The sequence below is a fragment of the Peromyscus maniculatus genome, chromosome 1, assembly GCF_049852395.1.
Source record: "Peromyscus maniculatus bairdii isolate BWxNUB_F1_BW_parent chromosome 1, HU_Pman_BW_mat_3.1, whole genome shotgun sequence".
Lineage (NCBI taxonomy): Eukaryota > Metazoa > Chordata > Mammalia > Rodentia > Cricetidae > Peromyscus > Peromyscus maniculatus.
In genome coordinates this window covers 49,611,326-49,624,068 of record NC_134852.1, presented here as the reverse complement: position 1 = coordinate 49,624,068, position 12,743 = coordinate 49,611,326, and the positions used below count along the sequence as shown (strand labels likewise).

The 12,743-nt window shown below is 47.8% G+C and overlaps 1 protein-coding gene across 1 annotated transcript in view; it reads left to right on the top strand.

Annotated features, from left to right (window-relative positions):
* The window catches only part of Ankrd27 (ankyrin repeat domain 27), a 52,165-nt gene that overhangs the window by 3,852 nt on the left and 35,570 nt on the right, over positions 1–12,743 (top strand). The window contains exons 2-3 of the mRNA XM_006985015.4: positions 1,936–2,067; positions 10,286–10,396. Coding sequence (XP_006985077.1) covers positions 1,966–2,067; positions 10,286–10,396 — 213 coding nt within the window. The 5' untranslated portion in view covers positions 1,936–1,965. The remainder of the gene's footprint in view (positions 1–1,935; positions 2,068–10,285; positions 10,397–12,743) is intronic.

The window sequence follows — 12,743 nt, the reverse complement described above, 5'->3', positions numbered from 1 at the left end:
CTCCTTCCATGTAGGTTCTGGGGATTGAACTCAGGTCATCAGGGTTGGCAGCAAACACCTTTATCCACTGAACCGTCTATCTCACTGGCCACATTAATTTTAACTTTAAAATAATGATTATATGTTGAAAGTATATGTTGGCCAGGCGGTGGTGGCACACACCTTTAATCCCAGCACTCGGGAGGCAGAGCTAGGCGGATCTCTGAGTTCAAGGCCAGCCTGGGCTACAGAATGAGTTCCAGGAAAGGCGCCAAAGCTACACAGAGAAACCCTGTCTCGGAAAAACAAACAAACAAACCAAAAAAGAAAGTATATGTTGGATAGATTACAATATATAGAATGTTAAAATCAGTTTTAGCTGTTCTTTTTTTAAGCGTGACTTCTAGACATTTATATTATGCACATATTGGGCATGGTGGTGCTTACCTGTAGACCCAGATACTGAGTTGAGTTACAAAGATCAATATTTGAGATCTTATAGGTACAATAAAAACAATACAAGTACAGCCAGCGCAAGGTAGTATAGTCAGTAAACATTGTTGCCGCCACGCCCGAGGACCTGAATTCCATCCCCAGGGCCTGCCCGTATGTTTGAAGCAGAGAAGCAAGTCCTGTGAGTTGCCCTCTGACCTCCACATGCATGCACATCGTAGCACACGTCGTGCCCCCCATGTGAAAAACCAAAAAGAAAATGTAATCGTTCAAAACAAATACAATAAGAATTTCCGTCTAACCGTGTGATCTGTGTCTGTGGTTCTTCTATTTTTTACCTACCTCTTTTTGAACGGGTCTAGACCATTGGAACACGAGTAGAGAATGGAAATAGGACAGCCGCACACGAGGACTTGCAGTGTGGCAGACAGCTTTCCCAACTGCTATGAGAGATGGGGATTATGCCAGAAGAGACGTTGGGACAATTGGCTTACCATATGGAAAATGAAATCAGCTGCCGATTTATAGCATCTACAGAAATAAAATCCAGATGGGTTGGAGATGGAAATGTGAGAAAGTTTAGGGTTTTTATAGGTTACAGGGAGCTGTATTTGTGGAATTGGAGGGGACCTGGCCTCAGGTGGCCTTTGATGTATAGAAGTCACAGTGTAACAGCTTCTAGCTGCCCTTGTTCTATTGTTCTCTGGATGTTTTCGTCTGCCTCACCTGTCTTTAATGCTGTGACTGTGTTTTGTTCCCGTTTGGCTGTGTTCACTAGATCACATGGACACCACCTTCTCCCCCCACGCCCCATGTTTTTTTCTTACTTGGGCTATATGTAAGGCTCCTGGAAATCATAGCTAGTTAACTTAGGCCACAGGGCTGGCTCAGCATGAAAAAGTGTAGAGAAAGCTGGGTATTGCATTGCAGACCTACTCCAATCCCAGAGCTAGGGAGACTGAGGCAAGAGAATCCTGATTTTGAGATCAGGTTGGGCTATATATGTAGGGGGATTCTGCTTCAAAAGCAAAAACAACAAGCCGGGCAGTGGTGGCCCACGCCTTTAATCCCAGCACTTTAATCCCCAGCAGAGGCAGGCGGATCTCTGTGAGTTCGAGGCCAGCCTCAGAGAGAGATCCAGGACAGGCACCAAAACTACACAGAGAAACTGTCTCGAAAAACCAAAATAAACAAAAACAAAACCACAAACACCAAATGTTTGGGCATTTAACGCATTGGTAAGCACAAGACCTGAGGTTCAGTCCTTAGAGCTGCGTGCATGTGCGCATGGGTAGGTGGGTAACCACAACCAAAAAAAAAAAAAAAAACCCCACAAAATCCACAATCAACTATGCTGGTTGTGATGGCCAAAAGCCTTTAATCCCAACACTTGGGAGACAGAAGCAGGTGGATCTCTGAGTTCAAGGTCAGCTTGGTCTACAGTTCATGACTGGTACATCCTGAGGCCCTGTCTCTTCACAGCTTTTTCCTCCCTTGTTCCAGGAAGCTCACTTGGACCCCCCTGAAGTCCATATGGCTCTATATGACGAAGATCTCCTGAAGAACCCTTTCTACCTGGCCCTTCAGAAGTGGCGGCCTGACTTGTACAGCAAGGTGGCCCAGATCCACGGCATTGTAAGTCTACCCATCCTGAGGGTTGCCCTCAGGTGTGTGAGCAATGTCGGAAGTGTGGCAGAAATGAGACATTCAGAGGAAGTAAGTTACAGAGGTGCTGAGTTTAACTGAGGCACCCCTTCCAGCTGTGTGCACGACAGTGAGGGACCCCTTCCAGCTGCTTCCTGGATGAAGCAGCCGCCTGGGACCGAAGCCTGGTGTCTTAGTTTGGGCTTCTATTGCTGTGATGAAACACCGTGACCAAAAAGCAAGCTGGAGAGGAGAGGGTTTATTTGGCTTGCACTACTGTATTGCTATTCATCACTGAAGGAAGTCAGGACAGGAACTCACACAGGGCAGGAACCTGGAGGCAGGAGCTGATGCAGAGGCCATGGAGGGGAGCTGCTTACTAGCTTGCTCCCCATGGCTTGCTCAGCCTGATTCCTTCTAGAACCCGGGGCCACCAGCCCAGGGGTGGTACCACCCACAATGTCCTGGGCCCTCCCTCATCAATCACTAATTAAGAAAATGCCTGATAGCAGGATGTTATGGAGGCATTTTCTCAACTGAGGCTCTCCCTTTGAGATAACTCCAGCTTGTGTGAAGTTGACATGAACCAGTCAGCACGCCAGTGCTCGGCAGTTCTCACCTGCTCAGCTGGGTGCTCGCTCCCGTGGAACTCGGGAATATGGACATGTGAATTCATACACAGCGGCATGGTTAGTTTCACATGTCAACCTGGAGTGCTTGATGCTCATTGGCTAAGGGCACTTCCTGCTTCTGCAGAGAACCCAGGTTCAGTTCTCAGCACCAGCTTAACAATGAATTAAAAAGTATTCATCGGGTCCCAACCTAGAATCACCTGGGAAGAAAGTCTCAGTGGAGGAATTATCTAGATCAGGTCGGCCTGTGACCGTAATCGTTAATCGATGCAGGACGGCACAGCCTGTGTGGGCCACACTGTGTCCCAAACCTTGGATGGTAGGAGTGAAGAAAGCTGGCTGATGTGGGCGGCAGCGAGCAGGCAGTGTGGGGGGCGGCAGCGAGCAGGCAGTGTGGGGGGCGGCAGCGAGCAGGCAGTGTGGGGGGCGGCAGCGAGCAGGCAGTGTGGGTGGGCGGCAATGTGGGGGAGTGGCAGCGAGCAGGCAATGTGGGGGAGCGGCAGCGAGCAGGCAGTGGGGGGGGGAGCGGCAGCGAGCAGGCAGTGTGGGGGGGCGGCAGCGAGCAGGCAGTGTGGGCGTGTCGTTTCTCTCCCCCTTGACTGTGCACGTAAACACTGGAGGTCCTGTACACAATATTTTGGGGAACACAGTACCACCACATTTCCTCTCTTTTTGTCTAAAATTAAAAAAGCTTATAACTAATACAAGAAAAACTATCCAATAAGCATATACAATATATACAGCCAAAAATTACATTAATGACGTCTAGTCCATTAACATTTGACAGATTCAGATAAAAACTCCATTATATATATTAACAATGTCCAGTCCAGTAACATCTGATAAACTCAGACCAAAAAATTTTCATTACTTATCTTATTTAAAACAAGTAGTTCCTTTTTAAAAGTAGATTCCATAATCTCCCTTTTTATCTTATCATATCCATATTATCTCTCTTTTCTTTTCATAATAGATTCAGTAGTCTACCTTTTGTCATTTTTATATCTTCCCCTTTTTCTTCAGTGTAGATTCAATGATCTACCTATTTATCCTATTATTTCTTTATTTTTTTTTTTCTCAGAGTAGATTCAATGATCTATCTCATATCTTATTCTCTTTTTCTTTTTGCTTTCTAGGGGTGAAGATATCTTTAGGGAATCTTGAAAAGAAAAAAATTAGGTTAATTGTCAAGTCCTGTATCATTTGTCCAGTCTCTGCATATTGAGAAAGTTCAGGGCTTGTTTCAAGTCCTTGTTCAAGTAGTCTGTCAGGCTGGATCACCTCAGCTAGCCATCTCAAAATTGTCCTAAGCAGTTTGTAGTCCAAAGCAGATCTTTCCGTGGTGTTAATCAGCTTAATGGGACGGACAGTCACTGGAAATGTCAGTCCAGAGAACCCTTTCTTCTCCTGGGCCACTTTTGGTCAGGATTTTTTTTTTTTTTTTTTTTTTTTAATCACAGCAACGGAAATGAAACTAGCATGTAGCTTGGAAAGATGTTTCCCAAAGGGAAAGAACTTCTATGACGTAGGGCACAACAGGAGTGGGAGAAGCATGCAGACGAGATGGTGGCACTGGGTGGGGGGCTCTGCTGCCTGGAGGGGCACCCCGTGTCCTGATGCTGCAGATCTTCCTAGTCCTTGGGCAGGAGGGGGTAGTTAATTTTCTTGACACTGTGACAGAATCCCTAATGGGAACCCGCTGATGGAGGACGAGATGACTTTGTTCGGCTAGTATCTTGACTGTTGGCTCTGGGCCTGTGGTGGGGTGGAACCTTGTGGTGGTGGGAGTGTGTGATGCAGAAGGTTCTCCACCTCAGGGTGGAGAAGGAAGCAGCAAGGGAGGGACCAGGGACCAGCTCAGCCCACAAGGCATATTACCAGTGACTTGCTCCGACCAGATAGGTCCCATCTCCTAAGCCTCTGAATCTTCTCAAAAGAGCCACCAGCGGGGGACCAGGCCTCTAACAGAGGAGCCTGCCTTAGGGATGTTTCATGTTTGCACATCAGTGCTTGTCTTGGTTTGCACATCAGCTGTCCTCTGGCATATCAGGAAACTCAAGCAAGGCAAAACACCCCACAAGCCGGAACCACTGAGGCAGGAGCTTGCAAGCACAAGTCCCATGGCACTGACCACTCCTAACGCTATTCTCCATGCTCTAACTCTAGCTGCTCTCTCTCTCTCTCTCTCTCTCTCTTCTCTCTCTCTCTTCTCTCTCCTCTATCTCTCACACTCTCTCTAACTAACTCTCGGCCTTGAACTCACAGAGTTCCGCCTGCCTCTGCCCCACCACCACCCAGACAACCCACACCCCCCCCCCCCCCCCCCCCCCCCCCCCCCCCCCCCCCCCCCCCCCCCCCCACACCAAAACCCACCCCCCAACACAACCCGATGCCCCCTCCAGGTTCCCTCTTTCCAGATAACTCTAGCTTGTATCAAGTTTCAAAAAAACAACCAGGACAGCGGGCTTCTTCTTTTCCTGTTTTTTTTTTTTTTTTTTTTTTTTCCAGTGCCCAAAAGGAAAATCAGCACTTTGTACATGTTAGGCAGGGGCTCTACCACTGAACCATGCCCCCAGCCCCTCACTGGGGGATTCTAGGCAAGAACTCTACCCCTGAGCTATGTCCCTATCCCAGTATCTTGTGTGTATGAGGACACGTGTGTATGAGGACACGTGTATATGAGGACACGTGTATGTGCATGTGGGGGTCACAGGCCAGCTGCAGGTTCACCCCTCAGACACTATATACCTTTTTTTGTTTTTGATCAGAGCCTCTCATTGGGTTATGAGGATCTATGCAGCTAGGCTTGCTGGCCCACTGTCCCCAGGCCCTGTGCCTCCTCGGTGCTGGGTGTGTGTGTTTGCTCCACCAGACCTGTTTTGTTGGCTTTCCACGTGAATTGTAGGGTTAAGTTCAAGCCCTGCACTCACTCACTGAGCCATCGATCCTCTGAGGCTCCCGGTTTGCCTTTCAAAGCCTCGTTTGAAGTTGAGATTGTTGGGCACGTTGGCGCTGTCTCTGACTCCACTTGGGAAGTCCCTGCTGGCTTTCTGTGTCCTGTTTCCTTCTCACCTCACACCGTGTCCCCACCACGGTCTCCTGTGGGGTCTGCTCAGGTCAGTCTCCAGTCATTGGTGGCTTTTCTGGAAAAACAGAACTAGTGTGTGCTTATTTATGCCTTGAAGCTCATTCTGGGTTTCGTGATTAGTATCTTTCTTTGTGTGTATTAACCAGAGATGTTTTTTTAAAATTTGGATTTTGGATGCCATAGAATTCATTATTTAAAAAAAAAAAAAAGATTTGGGGTGGAGCATGCCGAGGAGGCCGGTAATTCAAACATGTGTTAGGCTGAGGCTACATAGTGAGTTTGAGGCCACCGCACACTACGTAGTGAGGCTCTGCCTGTAAAACCCCAGTGGATAAATAAATAAGCAAGTAAGGGGCCAGAGAGAAGGCTCCGTGGCTAAGAGCATGTGAGGACCCAGATTCAATACGTGGATCCCAGATGTGCACCACCACGTCCAGCGCCGTGTTTTGAAATAGTGCTCTACTCCATGAGAGCTGCCTTGGCCTTGTCGGGGGAGGCAGCTTCCCTGTGGAATGAGCCACTCTGCCAGCGCACTCGGTGCAGCTGGGTGCATCACCCTGGCCTCTGTTGGTCATGCGTTGGGCAAGTGGGTCACAACTGTCCACCGTGCAGTGTGCTCTACGTGTTTCTTAGTTGAGCGAAACAGTAGAACATTGCAGTTGCTTCGAGAAGGTTTCTCATCCTTTCTCGTCCCGTCACTTCTGAGAGAGCAACATGGCATCAGCAGTTTTGTGCTTTATTTCTGTCCTGGGAGCTTGCCAAAGGGCCCAAGAATTAATCAGCCTGCATCATGGGTTGATCCGAACCCTATATGGGTGTGGCGTTAACTCTTCTTGTTGTGAAAACATTCCAGACAGAAGGGACCTAAGGAGGAAGGGTTTATTTGTGGTCACAGTTTCGGAGGGTCACAGTCCACCGTGCTGGAGAAGGCATGGTGGCATTCATAACGACTGGAGCATTTGGCAGAGACATCTCCACGTCATGGAGGAACAGGAAGCAGAGTGCAGGACTGGAACCAGGGAGAAAACGTTGTAACCTTCAAAGGCCCACCCTTGGTGACTTACTTCCAATCACCAGGCTCCACCTCCTAAAGGCTCCACAGACTCCTAGATAGCGGTGAAAGCCACAGAAAAAGTATTTAAGACATGAGCTGTGGGAGACAGTTCAGATTCATACCATAACCATTCGACTTAAAAAAAAAAAAAGGTATCAATTAAAAATTGTGCAGGACTGCAGAGGTGGCTCAGTGGTTAAGAGCACTGGCTGATTCTGGTTTGATTCCCAGCACTTATGTGGTGGCTCACAGCTGTCTGTAACTCTGGTTCTGGTGATCCAGTGCCTTATTCTGGCCTCTGTGGGCAGTGTATGCATGCAGCGCACAGGCATACACATAGGCAGAACACCCGAACATACAAAGTTAAAATGATGGAATATAAATATACGTCTGTAGTATCAGCCACCTCTTCTCCCTACAGCCAAACTGGAGTGATACCCGCTCTGCGGGTCGGCGGCCGCACGGGCGCGGCAGCTGAGTGGGGAGCCAGCCACTGCTCAAGCTGGCTTCCTTCCAGGACGCCCCTTCCCTGCAGGATTCTTCTTCCTGCCGTCTGGTGCACCGTGGAAATGCCTTCTCCTACACGCCCTCATCTTTCAGTCACAGGGACCTGTGACACCCACACTGCCTATTATCCGGGCTAATAATGCACCTGGGCTTCCGGAGAGTGGCTTGGGCAGGTCTGTCTCTTGGGACTCTTGTCCATGGGCTGCTGTTTCCTGACGTTGGAGGAGAGATATATAATTAAGATCTTCCCCCAAGGTGAGACAGCACCAACACCCCCCCTCAATGACTCACATTCATCTGGTTCATATGGTTACTTACATAGCAGTGGGTCACTACAGACAGCTACATTTTCTTTTTTCAAGTTTATTTATTTTTATTTCATGTGCATTTGTGTTTTTCCTGCATGTATGCCTATGTGAAGGTGTCAGATCCCCTGAAACTGAAGTTACAGGCAGTTATGAGCTGCCATGTGGGTGCTGGGAATTGAACACAGGTCGTCTGGAAGAGCAGCCGGTGCTCCTAACCGCTGAGCCATCTCTCCAGCCCCCATAGCTACATTTCCTTAAGTTGACAACCCACCACTTTTACTAAGCATAGTAGAGTTGATGTGGACTTCGGTTCAGGTGCCACCCCTCATCGAAGCAACACAGGTAACTATAGGCTCAGACAGCGCGAAGTACAGGCCACAGCAGGCCTGGGAAAAGCCAGGTGACAGTTATCGGAGCACTGCTGGTCTCGGCAAACCCTGCCCGGCTGTGCGAAGGATGCCGGTTTCACCGCAGCTGGTGCACAGTGGACTCACTCTCACTAGGAGGTGGAGGACTGGCCCGTGACAGCTGCCTAGAGAAAGTTGTGCAGGTTTCCTGTGATCCGGAGGATGGGTCCATTTGCCTGTCAGAAAAAATCACCAGAAGACAGGCAGGTACCAGAGGTGGGAGGGTCTGGAGTTCCAGGCTGGCCTGGGCTGCACAGCAAGACCTCATCTCAAACAAACAAGGGTTTGGGCTATCCATAGCCTGGGGGGCAGTGGCACTGGGCAGCAGGGGGTCCTCTCCCTTGGAGTGGGAAGGGGTTGGCCTCCTTTCTATGTCTGTCAGGAAACCGGGGAAGGGGAGGTGTCTGCCACTCTACCTGGCATGCTTGGTGATGCAATGCAGTGCAGTGGGTGCTGGGCATGGGAAGGTGTGCCAGCAAACAGGATGTAATTGTAATTCGGGTGGAGCTTCTCCGAACACACAGGAGTTCCCGGACCCGTGGAGGCCAGAAGAAGGCTTGGAGCAGGACTGTTGATGGATCCCAGCACCCATATCCACTGGCTCACAAGCGCCTATAACTACAGGTTCAAGGAATTGGAACTCCGGCCTCTGCAGGCACCCAACCACACATTCTATCTTTTTAAAAAAACAAATACATAATTTTTTTTTGAGACAGTATCCTAGGCTGGCCTCAAATTCACTGAGGGGTGACTTTGCAATGATGAGCCTCTTGCCTGGACTTCTTTGAGTGCTGGGACTACTCACAAGGGAGATCAGCAAAAGCTACAGAATAGAATTTAAACACACAAGAAAGGAAGTTTTATTTTTCCTGAATAGAAACTGTGAAGAAGTGAACATCAGAAATTAAACGTGGGCCCGAGTGATGGCCCATTGGTTAAGAGAACCTGCTGCTCTCGCGGTGGACCTGGCTTCAGTTCCCATCCCGCATGATGGTTTGTAGCTCCAGTTCCAGGGGATCCAGCGCCCTCTTCTGGCTTCTGTGGGCACAGCGTGCATGTAGTACATAGATACACATTCAGGCAAAACACTCGTACTCATAAATTTAAAAATCTTTTTTAAATTTAAATTTTTTTTTTTCATTTGGGAGGCAGGGGCAGAAGGATCTCTGTGAGTTTGAAGCCAGATTGGTCTACAAAGTGAATTCCAGTACAGCTAGGACTCTGTTACACAGAGAAATCCTGTCTCAAAAAAAGAAAAGTTTTTAAAAAGAAAAGGAAAAGCTAGGAAGTATTTATGGAAATTTGTAGCAACTGGGCATTTGTTCATACTAATGCATTATGGTTATACTTTTTATTTTAATTTTATTTTTCAACAATTATGTGTGTATGTGCATGTCTGTGTGTGGGTTTGTGCATGTGTGTGCAAGTGCCCTAGAGGCCAGAAGAGGGCGTTGGATCCCTGGGAGCTGGAGTGACAGGTGGCTGTGAGATGGCTGACATGGGTGCTGGGACCTGAACCCAGGTCTTCTGCAAGAGCATAATTATGTGCTCTTAAACACTGAGCCGTTTCTCCAGCCCCCGGTTCTGTTTCTTAAGAGAAGCTTTATGTTCAGAAATATATATGGATGAGTCACTTCTCTGCCATATGTAATTTTCTGGGATTTTTCTTCAAAATAACCCAGCGTTTGGGGATAAATAGAAATAACACATGACTGGCCAGTAAATTCCTAATTTTTGCGCTGGATAAAGGACATCTGGGGCTCACTACATTGTTTTCTAGTCTGCTTTTACATATTAGAAATTAAATAAATTGAGCTGGGAGTGGTGGCGCATGCCTTTAATCCTGGCACTGGGAGGCAGAGGCAGGCAGATCTCTGTGAGTTCAAGGCCAGCCTGGGCTTCAGAGTAAGTTCCTGGACAGCCAGGGCTACATAATAGAGAGACTCTGTCTCAAAAAAAAATTTTAAAAAAAGAAGGAAGGAGAGGAAAAAGAAAGAAAGAAAAATTAAACAAGTTAGGGCTAGTGAGATGGTTCAGAGAGCAAGAGCGTTTGCTGTCAATCAAAACAAGCTGCCTCCAGCCTTAACCGGGCCGCTTTCCAAGTGGTGCTGGCATCCCTCCGCAGGTCCCCAGCATGACAGGTGGGCCTCTTTGGCGACATTGCAGAAGTCACACCGCTCTCTGTCTAGCGCTGCTCCTCCTTTGTTTTCCAGGTCTTGGTGCCCTGTAGAGGAAGCCTGCCCAGCAGCGTTCAGTCCTCTTACCAGTTCGAGTCCTACGTTTTGGTGCCCACCGAGGGACACTTTCAGACCTTAGATGGAAAGGTACTCATTTCTCGGGTGGCTCAGGGTTGATGAGGGGTGGGACAGACTAGAGGCAAAATAGCCCCGTTTCTCAGCCTTTCACATCGTTAGCATCAGATGTTGATTCCTATATGTACATAGCAGCTTTTGAAGGGGGTTATGGGACCCCTGCCTTTGTTAGGGGGCCTTTGAGACAGGAGGCCATGGTAATAGTGAATAGGACCTAGACTCTGCCATGGAACGTGGCCTGGGGCTGGAGTTCTTCCCTCCCTCCTTCCCTCCCTCCCTCCCTCTCTCAGCCAAAGGGAGTCATCTACCTGTATGTTGGGGGTCCCGGGTATACCCCTTCTCAGGTCTGTATCTCATTGGGCTATTTCTTTTGTTGTGGCTGTTTTGTTTTTTGTTTGTTTGTTTTCAAGACAGGATCTCAGTTTGTAGCCCTGGCTGGCTTGGAAATCACTCTGTATATCAGGTGGTGCTGCGGGCCGCAGGAATATCATAAGAACTCAGCTGGTTATGGCAAAGTCACTACCTGGAGGAATCAGGGAATTCCTCCAGAGGAAGCCAAATCCCAAGGAGCTTTTGGTGTTACTTGGCTTGTTATATATCAGCTGTATTCTGTTATGAAAATCATGTGTGCCTTCATAGTTTTCCCAATTGACTTTTCCCTAAGAAGGGCTAACAGTGTGGACTGATCACTGTCTGGGCATACACATTCCAAGTATTTGGAGAACAGCCTCAGGAAAGGCTTTCTCTGGAATCAGATTATCTCCCTTAGCCACTTTCAAGGACTAGCAGTAATAACAGTCCACGTGCTAGTCTCCTGATTTAAGGTAAATTCCACAAGGAGACACCACCTAGGTCAGGTGGACGTTAAGTAATAGCTTTACACAATTCAGCTTGGATCCTCCTTTCTTACAGCCTTACCAACTTTATAGACCACTAACTCCTTATCTAACCACATCTAGGAATATTTCAATAACCTTCTGTGCTGACAGCTATGCTCAGCCAGAACTTCAGTTCAAGCCTCCCTGTATTATCACTAGCAGCATCCGGCCAGGTCCATCCCCAGATGGAGGAAAGTACCTTATCAGAGATACCTCTGTACTCTCTAAGAACAGACTTAAGCATCCAGGCTACCTGCTTGAGAAGGCCTGGCGGATGTGCCAATTAAGCCTTACTTCCTCCTTTCCCAAACCTTACCTCCAGTTCCAGATCTCCCTCTCTCTTTAACTATCACCAGAGGCATCTAGCTGTACACAGGTTGCCTAGCGACTGAGCACACTTTCCCCCACCCTGCAGAAAAACGGCAGATAGCTTGGACAAATTCGAGTCACAGGAAAAAAGACAGTTTTATTTTCTCCCATTGACCTAGCAACTTATAGATTCTTAACACTTTCTACCAATCAAAGATTATAGTTGAGCACATAAGAGCCCTCTTCTTAGATATTACCTGAATTCAGCCTTTAGTTAATTCATTTCCCCATTGGTCACTATTGCCTCTCAATGTGATTCTTATCACCCCTCGTTTGACCCTGGAAGACTGGCTTTATAGACCAGGACTTCCAGGGCACAAGAGAGAGAGAAGAGAAAAGAGAATGGAAGAACTAGATGGGTAAGAACTTGAGAGAAACAAATTGAGATGGGGAAGAACTAGATTGAAGGCCTAAAAGAGAGGACTAGAGGAATGAGATGGAAGTTGAGGAAGAGCCAGATGGGGAAGAACAAGATGAGGAAGAGCCAGATGAGAGAGAAGGAGACAGGAGAGGAGCTGATAGGGGAAAGAACTAGATAGATGAGAACCTAGAAGGGACAGAACTAGATGAAGGAATTAAGAAAGAACCTAGAGGGGACAGTAGATAAATATAGAGAAATCAGGCAAGAAAGGAGCTAGGCATGAGAGCAGAATAGAAGCTGTGTAGAGAGAGAACTGACTCAGAACAATAAAGTATATGAACTAAGGAGTTTCGTGTACATAGATTCATTTCTTCTCATTAAAGATTAATTATCAGCTGGTTGTAGATTCTTCCCGGACCCTGGGAGGGGACTGTCGAGGGGCTGGACCCCCATAGTCCTCGATAAGGTGGGCCTTGAACTCACAGACATCAGCCTGCCTATGCCTCCCAAGTGCTGGGATTAAAGGTATATGCTACCAAGCCTAACCCATATATATTTTTCAGACAGGGTTTTGCTGTATTTTCTGGACTGGCTTGGAACTCATGATCCTCCTGCCTCTGCCTCCTAAGTATTGAGATTATAGGCATGAGCCCCCATGTCCAGCTATGTGTATGATTTTTTGTTTGTTTGCTTTTTAATGGAAGCAGGTAGAGTCTAAGAGGTAGACTTTTCATTTGCACTCAACTGGCCC